Here is a 15,997-nt window from a genome sequence, read left to right on the forward strand (position 1 = left end):
CCAGACGAAAAAGGAGGGCGGCCTTGAAACGGTCTCTAAAAATTCTCACCACCGGTTTTGATCATTCAGCCCTTCTGAAGAGCCTTGAAACCGCCAGCTCTTGGGCCATAATTGGTTTTATAGGCATGGCTGAGGGCCAAAATGTTTACATGAGAGTGACTGACAGCGCAAGCGTCCAGTCCAAGGTTTACTATGCATCCGTGATTGGCCAACTTGAAAGAAGGCGGGTCCGGGGAAACAATGCTTGTTTCATTGCTACAGAGTTTTGCTGAGATACAGAGAGAGGGAGAGAGAGGAACTTGGAAAAAAAAAAAGGGGGGCTTCTATAATGTACCTTTTTCGTCCAACCCTGTACTGTATATGGATATCGGGGGCTCTCTAAGCCTGGATTTCATTAAAACAACACGGACGCCTTGTGCAAGAAAACTGGATTTTAAAAGAGAGCGAGACGATCGGTGTTGTTCGGCTTCCTATTTATTCCGGGCTGCAAGAGTTTTCCAGGCAAACCTATGGCTTGAGGGACGTTTTGCAGAAAAAAGACACGAAAGGCGAGCAGAACTGCTGTTTGGGCTTGGCTTTAGGCTCCGAGATCAAGCACGTCGCAAGGAGGCGAAAGAATGTCACAGAAGACGATCCCTTAGATAAAAACAAAACCGCCACACTTTTTACGCGCAGCCTGCAAGGTAGGGGATTCTAGTATTGAAGAGGGAAATGTCAGTAATTTGGCCACGTTCGCCAGTTCTTTTTGCTGTAGGGTCTTGATGCCTGTCCCTTTCGCCTCTCTTAAACTCCTTCACGTACTCCGGTTTCTTCCATAGCCCTTTTCCAACTCCATAAAAAAAAGCCGGCCAAATAAAACAAAACAGCACGGTTTAAATCCAAAAATTTTTTTCTTTTGCAAGTGCTGCAGGCTGGAAGGAAGGTAAGAGAGAAAGGGGAGGGGGGAAGGAGAGAGACATTTTTTTTAAATGTTGTTATAGGCTGTTTTTAATTAAAAGCAGGAATTCAGCCATTTTAACTGCATTTGGAAAGAGAAGAGTAAAAACACTGATCAAAAGGCAAAGCTTAAAAACCAGAGACCAATGAAGTAATTCCTGTTTTCCATTTTATACTTTTGAAATGCATTTTTTTTTAAATTGCGCTTAAACAATTCTATTTTAAGAGATCTGCCGCTGTGTTTAATATGGCAAACGTACCTTCCCTACGCCTTTTTGTTTTTTTAAAGTAAATGAAATGTATCGTGTAATAGTCAGAGAAAGAAGGCTTTATAAGCAGAAATCCTGATGATTTAAGCCAAGGGAAAACAAGAAACTGTTAAAAAAAAAGCTGGAAAAGAAACAGTTCCTACTGTTCACATTTTTTTTTTTGTGTGTGTGTTGACTAATAGAGAGGGGTTACATTAGGAGAGATTAATTAGAAAAACCAAACCTCCACATATGTTGGATAAACGAAAACATAGAATAAAAATAAAATCAAAAAACAGGAGGTTCTTGGTAACTTAACCCTAAAAACATTAGTTATTTCTTTGGACTGATTTTGCAATATTTAAGGGAAGTGACTTAGCTTAAAGGGTAAAGATGTACTTCTTGCAGAAGAACGAGCATTGAGCACGGTAAAAAAAAAAAAAAAAGTGTCTCTAGATCAACTAAAAACAGGGAAACTAGCAAGTTAATCATGAAAAATTTTGCTCAGCAGTCAGATTAGGTTGTCCTTATTCTGACGAGGAGAATACATTAAATTAAAGGCAGGTTTAAATGCTAAAGGATCGAAGTTATTTCCTAGAAACCGAGCAATGAAAATCTACAAGAGAAATGTAGTAAAAGTGACCTTACTTTTAGTTATGGGGTTGTTTTTCAGTAATGATTTAAAAATATGCTAAATTATTGATTAATGAGCTTTGCTGTGACTTAAGTTCAAATGAAAAGTCCAATTTTATTTACGCAAGTTATTTTAAAGTGGACCAGCTGAAAGAAAAAAAAATTAAGATAGTCCAAACAGGAATGATCCACGTAAAAAAGAAAAAAGGTTTCAGGATAAAACAGACAGGCAAGTCAAAAGTGTCAGTGAAACAAGCTAATGCTCAAGATTTGCTCAAAATCGGATGGGAGAAGAGCAGTTTTTGATGGAGGAAATCCGATGGATTGACTTGCGCAGGATCTAGTCACTTTTCGGCAGAGCTCGAGGACGATGGCACGGGGAGAATTTTTAGGCAGAATCTCTGAAAAGAAAATGCGCTTAACATGATTATGGGAAAGTGGGCAGGATGATTCAAGTCATTTGTTTTTAAGTCAAAAGGTTATTTTTCTTTCATTAAACTGCAGCTTTTTTTTTTTTAAATAAAGCGAGATCTGATGTCTGTATTTTTCAATGACAGATTTCAAGCAGTAAAGGGATCAATAGAAATCAAACAAAATAAAACATGGAAAAGAAAATAAGATGATACCTTTTTTATTGGACATAACTTAATACATTTCTTGATTAGCTAACACGGCTACCACACTCCTCTACTTAAGCAGTAAGGGGGGGGATTTCTTTTTTTTCAATCTGGGACCTTTCTATCACTGTGTCTTTGCCCCCTTTCTCCTCACCCCCCCCCCCCCCTCCCCAGCCACACACAAAACATTTATCTACTTAACCTAATTTCAAACCCTGGTAGCTGTTATCAGATGCAATCATTGTTCATATTAGAGAATTCGCAGGAGAGAGACATATTTTTTTTTCCAGGAAAACGTTTCACATCTGATTTTCCGTTTTTCTAGGCATGGGAGATGCCGCGGTTGAATCGCTGTATCGGTGGAAACCATGGGACCGTGTAAAACCCGGGTTTTAAAAGAAAATCTAAGCAAGGAGGAGGAAAGTTAGCACGAACGTGAAGTCTGGAAGCGGATGATGGATGGCAGAGACTTTGGCCCTCCCAGGTCTGTCCACGTTCCTCCTCCTATGCTCTCTGGGATGGCCATGGAAAGTCACCGGGTCGGAGCTGCTACTGCAGCCGGGCGACTTGCTCCCTCCTCCGGCCACTTGACTGCGGCGCTGGCGGCGCCTCTCCCTCCCGGGAAATACCTCTCGTCGGCCATCAACATCCATGCTCACCCTGGTAAGGAATTGCGATTTCTTTCCTTTCTGTTTATGCGTTGCTTTTAGATTCCAAATCTTTATTTTTAAGGAAAATAATGTAAAGTTGAAAACTTAGAGAGAGGAGGGGGGGGGGGGGAATTCTGTCACCCGGTAATAGACATTTAATATTAAAAGTAGAACTTTAGAATTGCAAAAAGACATTTTAGATGGAGAGTGAACATTTGGTAGAAACGTATAAACAACATTTTTCAGTTGATTTATGATAGTTTTCAAGTAATAAACAGATCACCTCCTTAACGGGGTGCCGTAAAATATTGTTTTGAAACCCTGTATTGCTTTCCTAACTTTTTAAAGGGGGTCGGGGGGGAAAACGTTCGAATTCTCTTTGCTTTCTGTTTTTATTTTGTTTGAAACCTTGTCTTAGAAAACTGTTTCTCAAATATGACATTCTTTGAAAGAGTGCTTATCCACCGACTGTAACATGTATGCAAACGTTAATTTTAGCGCATCGTTCGGAGGTTCCGAATTGGTTTAGAATTGCTGGATGCCTTGCCAACATTTCAAAAGGCCCTGTTTACTTCTAAAAAGCTTCCCGAGAGGAGAAATTTATTTAGAGTGACTTTGAAACTTTCGCTTTCAGTGCAATTTATGAAAAGGGACTTTCCCGACCTGTCTTTCAGGAGCTAGTTCACTATTAGCCGCCCCACCCCCACCCCGGTCCTTGTTGGCAAGCAGGGGAAAGACAGATTTTAGGTTGTTGTTTTTTTTTCCCCCTTTCAATATGTGCTTCTTACTGCGTTTAAAACGCTCACCTCTGGTCTGAATGGAGCCCCTGGGAGGTTTTTTTTTTTAAAGTTTGCCATCTGGCTTGGCAGACTATTAAAAAGTAAAAACATTTAAACACGAGTAACTCAGGCCAAAATCCGTGTGGAGGCTACGTTTGCTGAAAGGCAGCAATCCTGGGTACCTGTTTACCAGACAGTTTAAACATTCTTTCAGAAATTTTGAGTAGACCTTGCTTTATCCAACAGTATTGTTATTATCCAAGAATGCCTAAAGCATGAAAAACCTAAGAATTGTCTTTCATTGTCACCTCCGGGTTGTTTTTATTATTATTATTATTATTATTCCAGAGTAAAATGTCTCTGTCATTGCAGGCAGGTCTGCACAGCAGGGGTAAACTGCAGTAAATTCACTGGATTGTTTTGTTTCTCTGTGAATAGAAATGGTCGTCGGCTTGTTCCTGGAGACTTTACTCGGGTTGGGAGGAGGAAACAGACACAAATGACCCATTGACAAGCAGAAACCTTGGTGGTGGGAGGGAAGGAGGGGGGGGGGAGCCGAGAGAGCACGGTGGGTACATCTTTGCCCCCTGCCAACCAGAAATGTGATTGGAAGTTCAGCCCAAAGACGGATTTATCGAGCTGGGGGGGTTCCCTCGATTACAGCCGATTTATATATTTATTTATTTATTTTGGGGGCGGGGGGGGGGGGGGGTGATTATAGGCACACAAGCTGCAGCTCTAAAGAATAGAGTTTGGAGCACCTCTTTAGCAGATGTAGCTGTTTGGGGAGAATGATGGTGATCGTTCATTTCTTAAAAAAAAAAAAAAATTACAATTTCATAAAAATGCATTGGGGTGGGGGGAAGCATGATTTAAGATTTTCATTTTACCAAAGAACCAAAATGGTTGCGACATTTCCCTGGGGTCTAAGGGGTTGTTTGCAATCATCAGTGGAATGATATTTGAAATGTAGGGCGTGGAGGGGTGAAGCTAAGTTTACTTTAGACTTGTATAGTCTGACTAACCCGCAATAATAAACTAACCCTCACCCACACAGAACAAATGTCTTTGAATTCACAAATCTGACTGCCAACATCTGCAAAAAAGGAAACGATCTGAACCATGTAAAGATTTGTTGGGGCTTGGATTGGCACTGCCAGTTTCCCAGGTGTTAAAAACCAGAGGTGTAAATTGCAAATGGAACAGGGGAGAACGGGGCAAAACGGTTTTCTCTTTAGTTCAATAAATGGATTGTATTTGTCCTAGAGCGAAAGCTCTGATTTCCCTCTTTTCTTAGTCAATATGAAATGCCAATTTATAGGAAATGGGGTTAAAGCCTAGATGGGTGTAACTAAATGGCTTCCCAGGTATTGATAGTCATCAGAATTCAAGTTTACTGCAGAGAAAATTACTTCATGGTGTGTAACACAGATGCTATTAAAGCTGTCGGAACAGAGATAGACAATCCTGTCTTTTTAAATCATTTGCAATTTCTTTTGGTCTTATTGTTATATCTCCTTCTCTCCCTGGCCTATCTCCTTTTTTTGCAAAAATAAAAAAATGTGTGCCTTTTTATTCTGGACAGTCCCTCTGGTTTCAGAGCCTCCTGCCCTGGGCTCAGGCTTCAGTTGCCCCTGTGTGGAGGAGTAGCCTAATGGTTAGTGTAGTGGACTTTGATCCTGGCAGCCTGGGTTTTATTCCCCCTGCAGCGCCTTGTGACTCTGGGCAAGTCACTTAACCCTCTATTGCCCCAGGCACAAATAAGTACCTGTATATACTAAGTAAACCACTCTGAATGCAGTTGCAAAACCCACAGAAAGGCGGTATATCAAATCCCATTCCCTTTCCCTATTTGAGATTCTACATGGAATGTTGCTACTATTTGAGATTCTAAATAGAATGTTACTACTATTTGAGATTCTAAATAGAATGTTGCTACTATTTGAGATTCTGTTGCTATTTGTTTTGAGACTCTACATGGAATGTTGAGATTCTGTTGCTACTATTTGAGATTCTACAAGAAATGTTGCTACTATTTGAGATTCTGTTGCTATTCTTTGAGATTCTACATGGAATGTTGTTAGTGGAGGAGTAGCCTAGTGGTTAGTGTAGCAGACTTTGATCCTCGGGAACTGGGCTCAACTCCCACTGCAGCTCCCTGTGACCTTGGGCAAATCATGGTTGTGGGCTCTCTAGGGACAGAGAAAGTACCTGCATATAATGTGTACAGTGTCACCTATAGAAATGATTAGTGGTAGTGTCTTGCTGTAATGCCTATATTTGGGTTCTGATTGCACTCATTACTGAAGTACCTCAGAGTTTTGCTAAAACTCATAATTTGTATGCAGGAAAATAAGATGACTTTCAAACAGCTTCAAATATATATATATATATATTTGAAATATATGGAAAAAATGTTATCTGGAGGATGCAACTTGCTTTGCATTTTAATTATCAGGTTTGCTAATCTTGCTGTTTGAATGGAGGTAGTATTTCGCCAGAACCGATATACTCATATCACCCCTCTCCTCAGGTCACTTCACTGGCTTCCGATCAGATACCACATTCAATTCAAGCTTCTCCTTCTTACCTACAAATGCACTCAGTCTGCTGCCCCTCACTACCTCTCTACCCTCATCTCCCCTTATGTTCCCGCCCGCAACCTCCGTTCACAGGATAAATCCCTCCTCTCAGTACCCTTCTCCACCACCGCCAACTCCAGGCTCCGCTCATTCTGCCTCGCCTCACCCTATGCTTGGAACAACCTTCCTGAGCCCTTACGCCAAGCCCCCCCTCCCTGCCCGTCTTCAAGTCTTTGCTTAAAGCCCACCTCTTCAATGCTGCGTTCGGCACCTAACCCTTACCGTTCAGTGAATCCAGACTGCCCCAATTTGACTGCCCCTATTGGACCGACCGTTCACTTGTCTGTTAGATTGTAAGCTCTTTGAACAGGGACTGTCTCTCTTTGTTAAATTGTACAGCGCTGCGTAACCCTAGTAGCGCTCTAGAAATGTTAAGTAGTAGTAGTAGTAGTCTGCTGCCCCTCACTACTTCTCTACCCTCATCTCCCCTTACGTTCCCGCCCGTAACCTCCGTTCGCAGGATAAATCCCTCCTCTCAGTACCCTTCTCCACCACCGCCAACTCCAGGCTCCGCTCGTTCTGCCTCGCCTCGCCCTATGCTTGGAACAACCTTCCTGAGCCCTTACGCCAAGCCCCCCCTCCCTGCCCGTCTTCAAGTCTTTGCTTAAAGCCCACCTCTTCAATGCTGCGTTCGGCACCTAACCCTTACCGTTCAGTGAATCCAGACTGCCCCAATTTGACTGCCCCTATCGGACCGACCGTTCACTTGTCTATTAGATTGTAAGCTCTTTGAGCAGGGACTGTCTCTCTTTGTTAAATTGTACAGCGCTGCGTAACCCTAGTAGCGCTCTAGAAATGTTAAGTAGTAGTAGTAGTATTACATATAGCAGTGATTTAACCAGAGCTGAGATTGTGATGTCATAATGCCTCATTCCACCAATGCCTAAGAGCCAACCTCATCAGTGATGTCACAATGGCTCGACTGTCCTATACTTGGCCCACTTCCCCCCTTAGTGTGAAGAGTTTCAGTCTCTGGTATCCAGAGCTGAGATTGTGATGTCATAATGCCTCATTCCACCAATGCCTAAGAGCCAACCTCATCAGTGATGTCACAATGGCTTGATTGTCCTATATTTGTCTCACTCTTATCTATTAGATTGTAAGCTCTTTGAGCAGGGACCGTCCCTCTTTGTTAAATTGTACAGAGCTGCGTAACCCTAGTAGCGCTCTAGAAATGTTAAGTAGTAGTAGTAGTAGTACCTGCCGCTAAGCTTTCATCATCCGCTTCAAACACTGTTGCAAATTGTCTTTTAATTTTTTTTATTGTATCCTATTCTATGGGTGTTTAGTATAGTTAGTATTCAAGGTTCATCCATTTGTACTACTACTACTTAACATTTCTAGAGCGCTACTAGGGTTACGCAAAGCTGTACAAATTACTCTGCTAGAAAAAAAAAGTTGAATAATAATAAGTAAACAAATAAGGGAATTTTAGTGAAGATGGCAATGTTCTTCATACACTGCCTTCGTCCAAGGTCAATGCTCACAACTCGGTGCTGCCTGGAACAGCGCCTGATCAATGCCACCAGGAGAAGCACTGAAAAATAGCTCCCCAGTGCTCAGCTGTAAAAAGATGCAAATGATATGCGCACTGTTTAACTGTGAAAGCAAGGAGGAGGAGGAGCATGCGTGATGCATGCCCACAAGAGTTTTGCGAAAAGCACGGGCATTGGTACCATTGTTCTGTGCCTTTAAATATAAACTTTGCAAAAAAAAAAATTTTTTTTCACCTGAAAAAGCTTATGTTTAAGCAAAGAAAGCAGGCGCCAATGTGTGCTTTCACTTTCTAGTTTGCTCCGACTCGCATACATCCGTCTCTCACTACAAGCGCTTAGAGGCTTGCTTGGGCGTCCTTCCGCTTTGAAAGTAAATAAACACTAGCAGCTTTTGAAGAAAAAAAATCATAGGAAATCTCTTCAAACATCCCAATGTGTGCTCTGCGTTGGCGTTAGGTTTTCAGCGGTAAGGCTTTGTTTTGTGCGCTGCTCTGCCAGCATTGGGAGGGAAGAGGAAATGACCTCGTTAACATCTGTTTTCTACGCTTGCCTGCTATTTGCGCTAATCTTTGGCACGCGCTAGAGCCCTCTGAACATTCTGTGTTTGCTAATGCCGGCGCTAGTCCAGTGCTGATCGCCTCTAGCTCCTGCGTTAGGTTTTGCGCGTCGGCCTGGGTGAGCCTCGTCGTAAAGGTGATTAATAAGTAAACAAGGGCCCTGTTTGCTTTTCCCAATAAACAAAGTGAGAGAAAACCTCTAAGAAAAAGCATTTCAACAACTGTTGTAAGATGAATTGGAGTGGTTTATGTTTTTACGTTATATTTTATTGTTTTTATGTTCTATGTTTGTTTTCTTGTAACCCTCCAAGAACTGTGGATCGTGCGGGATATGTGTTTTTTATTTATTTATTAATAAATAAGTTGCATGTTGAGGGCTTTCAGGTATAAGTGACAGTGAGCTTGTTAAGAGTGGCTTTTTGTATTACCAGTTGTGACCAAGGATCCCAGTAGAGATCCACTGATAACCCTAAATGATTTAATAGATTGAAGCAGCTTTTAGGATCATCTCCTTGTATTAACACTTGTACAGCCGGGCTCCGACCCCACCCTTACTTTCCCCCCCCCCCCCCCCGTGTAATTTCCTCTGCTTTTTCCCATCCTCCTGACAATAAACTCTCACATACACAACAATTATGGGATAACAGTAGGCCGCAGCTTAAAATGTATTAACAACTTCCAAACACGTTACATCAGTAAATAACCTTCCCCCTTCCCAACCTGCAGCTGGCAAAAGATCAAACATCAACACCTCCCCTCTGGCCGCTGCTCGCCATGACAGCAAAGCAGCCAATTCGCTTCCTGCCACTGCCGCTAGTCTTCCAGCTCCACCTTGCCAGCAAGAGCCCCAGCCTGTGTGGACCTCCGCACAATTAGGGTCACCCGATCCATCTTTTAACGACCTGGCTCACCCCCCCCCCCCCCCCCCGTGAGCCACTACTCCTGTAGCTCGGATTTTTTGCCGCTGTGACAATCCCAACTCACGCCACCTGAAAGACAAAACTCCAATACAAAAACAATCATGCCCCACCCCTCCAAACTCAACAAACTGGGCGGGTGGGTGGGAAAGCTGCCCCCGAGGATCAGGAACACCCGGAGCCTCGGAGGGGGCCGTCCATATAAGAGGCCCTAATCTCCCGCCCCCCCCGCCACCCTCCCAACCAATCCCCTAACTAGACGGGTTCCCGGGCAAGCAGGCATTCTTCAAATCCAGCCAATGCTCTGCCCAGAGCCCGCCGGACATGTGCACCTACTGCCCTTCCCCCTCAGCTGACGCTGTACCGCCTGAGCCCACTTGCACAGACCCAGCCCGCGTTTAACTGGACCCGTCATGACAGGCTCTGGGGCTTGTTCTTTCAGATCTACACTGACCAGGACTGCTACTTTTCTCTCCTTGAATTGATTGACTTGATCTTTAGTCCCTCCCCCTCTGTTAGATTTGATCTAGGTTATCTTCTGCTCTGTTTACCCACATTTCCCTGAATGTTTTTTTTAAACAGTGAAGTTGTTCCCATGCAGTACTAGGTCTTGTTCCAAGTGAAGGCATCTGCAATGGTTTTGCATTCCACTGCACACACGTGTCACATATATATATTTATTTATTTATTAGGGTTTATTTACTGCCTTTTTGAAAAAAATAAATTCACCCAAGGTGGTGAACGGCAAAAAAATAATCCACATATAGGCAATAGATTGAGAATTAGAGCAGTACAAATATTCTGATAAGAATATACACTAGGTATAAAATGCTACTTACTGATGGTTTATAGGAGGGGTGAGTGGTGTTTGGTTTCTTACCTTAAGATTCTGCAGAACATTTAAAATACCTATTCCATATCTAATGGCTCCATATGCTTGCTTCCCCCCCCCCCCCCCCCCCCCATTGTTTTGCAGCATTTTGTAAGGCAATCTCTATTGGAGTGGAGGAGTGACCTAGTGGTTAGGGTGGTGGACTTTGGTCCTGAGGAACTGAGTTCCATTCCCACTTCAGGCACAGGCAGCTCCTTGTGACTCTGGGCAAGTCACTTAACCCTCCATTGCCCCATGTAAGCCGCATTGAGCCTGCCATGAGTGGGAAAGCGCGGGTACAAATATAACAAAAATAAAATAGATACTATTGGAGATTCTACATGGAATGTTGCTACTATTGGAGATTCTACATGGAATGTTGCTATTCCACTAGCAACATTCCATGTAGAAGGCTGTGCAGGCTTCTGTTTCTGTGAGTCTGACGTGCAGGACGTCAGACTCACAGAAGCAGAAACCTGCGCAGCCACATTGGTGATCTGCAAGGGCCGACTTCTACATGAAATGTTGCTACTATTGGAGATTCTACATGGAATGTTGCTACTATTGGAGATTCTACATGGAATGTTGCTATTCCACTAGCAACATTCCATGTAGAATCTCAAATAGTAGCAACAGTGGAGGAGTGGCCTAGTGGTTAGGGTGGTGGACTTTGGTCCTGAGGAACTGAGTTTGATTCCCACTTCAGGCACAGGCAGCTCCTTGTGACTCTGGGCAAGTCACTTAACCCTCCATTGCCCCATGGAAGCCGCATTGAGCCTGCCATGAGTGGGAAAGCGCGGGGTACAAATGTAACAAAACAACAATTATCCTTTTTAAAGAAAGCACAGTCACCAAAACCAGGGAAGATATGAGGTGATAAATAATTCCCAATTAGGTTCACTAGCTTTAGAAAGAAAAGTCCAATTAAACAGCTGGAACTTCTGGTATACTGTGGGCAGTTGGCATGGAAGGATTTTGATGACTTTAACAATTTGAGGTTAGATGGTTATTGCTTCCCCTTAGTTGATTAGTGGAGGGAATACTGGGGGAGAAGAAGGTGCAAAGATGAAGGCATTTAACTGTGTTTTTAAAGGTGACCATTAATCCTTGGAGCCGGGACCCGTTCGACCCGGCATACCCCCCCCCCCCCCCCCCCCCCCCCCCATTAATCGCTCAATAACTGTTCTGCACACAATTGTGGGATAACCATAGGCCGCAGCTTGATTTATTAACATTTAAACTTTCAATTAACATCAGTAGAGGATAACCCCACCCCCTGAGCTACAGTTGTCAAAACATAAGATCAACAGCTGCCCCCCCCCCCCCGCGCCGCTCGCCATGATAGCAAAGCAGCAACTTCCGCTTCCTGCCTTCACCGCAACTCTTCCTCTTCCCAGCTCCGCCCTAACAGCAAGAGCCCTGTCCTGTGTGGACCTCCACACATTTATGCCGGGTCGGCCGACCCGCCTTTAATGACCTGGCTCATCCCCATGAGCCGTTTCTCCTGTAGCTTGGGTTTTTGCCGCTGCGACAACTCCCAATGCCATTCACCTGAAAAACCAATTCCACAACACAACAAGGAAGCCTCGCCCCCTCAAATTCAATGTGAGGGCGGAAGGGGAGGGCAAAGCCGCCTCCGAGGAATCCCAGCCTTTATTCCCTCCCAATTGCCCCGCCCCCGGCAACCTCTTCACCAATCAGATGCCAATATCGGGCTCAAGGGCTGGCCGGCTTCTTTTAAGCCAACCAATCACGCCAGCCCCCCACCCCCACCCCACCCACGCACTCCCTCCTTCCTGCTCAGAGCCTTCTCGAACGGGCCCAGCCCTCGTTTAAATGGGCCCATCGAGACAAGCTCTCTGGCCTTTCTTTCCAGCAAAAGACCTATATCGACACACATGGTTATTTTGAACATCAAAAGCTAAGTCACAAGTTATTCCAGTTAAAAGTGATCATCCACAACCTAGTTGATCACCTTTTAAAAAGTTTTATTTATTGTGTTTGTATTTGTACCCCACATTTTCCCACCTTTTTGCAGGCTCAATGTGGCTTAAGAGTATAGATATGATAACGTCGTTACATGATTTAAAAACAGTCGATCACAAGCAGCGGTGAAAGAAGATTTAGATGGAAGGTGTTAGGTTAGGATCCAGATTTACTGGATCCAGGAAAATTCAGATATACCCTTCCACTTTAGGTGCCCAGTTGAAACAGGGCTTTTACATTAATCTGGCTCTTTAATGCCCCCCCCCCCCACCCCACCATTGCAAATAGTTTGCTCCTTAAACCACCAGTCTCAGGGTCCTAAGCTTTCATTCCCTACAGTTCAACCACTGCAGAGATGGATCTGGGACTGGGGCCCCAAGCTGCAGCCCCTTCCGAAATCCAGCTGACCTACATTCTGGCCATTTGGTGTTGCCTTGAACCATAATTGAGGCCGGGCTATTGATGCTGCTTTCACACATGTCCAGTCCCTCTGGGATTCCAACCCAGATCTTTTATCCCACAGTGCATGACAGCTCCTGTGAACTCTTTAAATAAACAGATTGAAGCCTGCAGTCTGTATTGTAGAAAATGTTTGCTTGTTGATTCATATATATAATTGTCCAGTTGGTCTGCTATTTAACTTATGAGGTCCTTGTGTATAGTTGTTAAGAAAAATATAAATTCTATAGATGAACATTCGATCATGCTATGCACTGAAATGTAAGCATCCTGAGTTCAAATATAGCCTGATAATATAAACATTTATGTTTATACACTGTATGTGTCTATGTGCTCATATATTTAGGTATATGACCAAGTGTGATCTTTATGGTTTTATTTAACTCGTACCTGAATTATCTACAAAACATTTTACAGATAGGCCAGTTCAGATATAATGATTTATTTTATTTCTTTGGATTTTGTTCACATCTTTTCAGTAGTAGCTCAAGGTGAGTTACATTCAGGTACACTGGGTATTTCCCTGTCCCCAGAGGGCTCACCATCTAATTTTGTACTTGAGGCTATGGAGGGTTAAGTGACTTGCCCAAGATCACAAGGAGCAGCAGTGGGATTTTGAACCAGCCACTTATGGATTTTGAGACCGGTGCTCTAACCACTAGGCCACTCCTCCACCCCAAAGAATCTTGTTACTCTTTGGGGTTCTACATGGAATGTTGCTACACTTTGAAATTCTGCATGGAATCTTGTTATTCTTTAGAATTCTAGAATCTTTATTTATTTAGATTTTGCTCACACCTTTTCAGTAGTAACCCAAGGTGAGTTACATTCAGGTACTCTGAATATTTCTCTGTCCCAGGAGGGCTCACAATCTAAGTTTGTACCTGAGGCAATGGAGGGTTAAGTGACTCGCCCAAGATCACAAGGAGCAACAGTGGGACTTGAACTGGGGAATTTCAGTGGGGGGGGGGGGGGGGGAATCTCTTATTCCTAAGAAGAGTTACTGCTGTTTTGCTCTGTCCACCATTGTTAATTTTCAATTATTCTAGGCTGGGCTGGACTGACCTTTCATTAATGCCTTGTTGTACAGGATGGAAGCAGATAAGTATGAATAAAGACCCAAAGGATAGACTTGGAAAGAGGTTTCAAGAACCTGGATGCATAGTTACAATGGAAAGTGCACTCCTTTTTAATTGAAAAAGAAAACAAACATGAAATATATTAGGACAAACATGAAGCTAGATCAAGGATAAAACCAAAACCAAATGGATCAAGATGCAGGGAAATACATTTTATACAAGGGTCCCAATGCTCAAAACTCTGTCGCTATTCCGAATAGTTCTGTAAAAATACCGCAGGAACAGCGCCGAAGAACAATGCCCTAATGCTCAACACTAATGAGATGCAAATATAGGCAGGCTCATAGCGTTGAGCATTAGGGATGGAGTTCAGTGAGAGGATTGTGCTTGGCGTATGCGCAGAAGAGTTCCACGGTAAGCTCGGCTCCTGTGCGCATGCGCCTGGTAAAACCCGAATGTGAAGTGCACATTGGCGTCTGTATTCTGCAGCCTAAATATAAACAGTTTTTATTTTTTTTAAAGCTCGGATGCTTATATTTAGATGCAGGGAACAGATTCCAATGTGTGTTTTCGTTTTGGGCATGAAATTTTTTTTTTTTTTTTTTTTTAGCATGGACGCTTTAAATTTAGATGCAGACGCCAACATGTGCTTTCGCTTAGGTTTGCTATTTCTCCTGACCAGTGCTTATTTATTTATTACATTTGTACCCCGCACTTTCCCACTCATAGCAGGTTCAATGCGGCTTACGTAGTAGTAAGATTAAAAAGTAAAATGGAGAGAGTACAGTCTAAGCTTAACAGAGTAAAGGAGATGTGTAGATAGGTAACATTATAAGGGAGAAAGGGTAGAAGAGGAGGAGCTAGTTTTAGGTTAGATTGAGATAATTAGGTGATAGGGTTGGGTAAACATAGGGAAAAATTGCAGGAGGTTGTGGTCTGAAGACATTGACCTTGTGCTTAAGTGCTTGCACAGGCTTTCTTCTGTTCCAAAAGCAATCAAAACTGGCAGATTTCTGCAGAAAGAAGCATGAGAATCATGGGAAATCCTCCCTCCCCACACCCTAACGCCTGCTCTGATCCGGCGTTAATATTTGCAGCAGACGCTGTTTTCTGAGCATCGGAGAGGAATACAAAATGACCTCTAAACACGAGCTTGACTACATTAGCATGCTACTTGCTCTGTTCATTTACATGCGTGTTTGTTCCCACGCTCCAGGCCTCTGAACATTCTGCGCAGGTAAATGCGGGAACTAGTACGGCACTAATGGCCTCTGGCACCCGCCTTTACTTTTCAGCATCGGGACCGAGGGTGCTTTGGAACAATTTCTTAACTGTTCAATTATAGGCCTAGTTTGGGGTGGGCATGGAGGACAGACCCCTCCCGTCAATGTGCTGAATTGATCCCCGTCCCCATTGCCAGTATGACTTCATTACCCTCCTTCCCCCCCCCCCACAAATAAGCAGTCAAACTACACCTCCGAGTACAATGAATCCATTCCATGGGGAGCTTATAATCTAAGGAGGTCTTTTACTAAAGCGCGCTCACATTTTTAGCACGTGCAAAACATTAGAGATGCCCATAGGAATGCATTGACGTCTCTAACGTTTAGCGCGCGCCAATTTTTAGCGTGCACTAAAAACGTGAGTGCACCTTAGTGAAAGATCCCCTAACATCTTAAAAACGATAAGATTAAGTGTATATATGTCTTATCCTAAGTAGACCTGGTCCCCAGACGGGAACCCAGGGCCTCTTGACTGATAAATTGGGTCCCAGCTGTCCATGTAATGCATAATTTTGGCCAGGCACAGTTTCATGAGGTCCCCTAGTGTAGACTGTACACTAGTTTTGAAGAGATGGAGGAGTAGCCAAAGGGTTAGTACAGTGGCCTGAAAACCAAAGGAACTGAGAGTTTGATTCTCGCCGCAGCTGCTTGTGACTCTGGGCAAGTTACTTAGCCCTCCATTGCCCTGGGTACAAAAAGGAAAGAGGTGGAGGGCCACAGTGCACAGAACGGACATTAGCCTGGCGCCGGGCACCCATGAACCCATACCCTGGCATTGAGGGTTGCCGCAAAGCATCAGAGAAGTCTGGTGGCCGGAAAGCAGCTTTCGCGCCAAAGCCAGGCT

At 43.6% G+C, this 15,997-nt stretch overlaps 1 protein-coding gene across 1 annotated transcript in view; it reads left to right on the top strand.

The window, feature by feature from the left end:
- The first annotated feature begins 252 nt into the window (after positions 1-252).
- Positions 253-15,997, top strand: part of TNRC18 (trinucleotide repeat containing 18) — a 217,106-nt gene continuing 201,361 nt past the window's right edge. The window contains 2 exon segments of the mRNA XM_030212785.1: positions 253-683; positions 2,760-3,097. Coding sequence (XP_030068645.1) covers positions 2,887-3,097 — 211 coding nt within the window. The 5' untranslated portion in view covers positions 253-683; positions 2,760-2,886.

The sequence above is a fragment of the Microcaecilia unicolor genome, chromosome 8 (genome assembly GCF_901765095.1).
Source record: "Microcaecilia unicolor chromosome 8, aMicUni1.1, whole genome shotgun sequence".
NCBI lineage: Eukaryota > Metazoa > Chordata > Amphibia > Gymnophiona > Siphonopidae > Microcaecilia > Microcaecilia unicolor.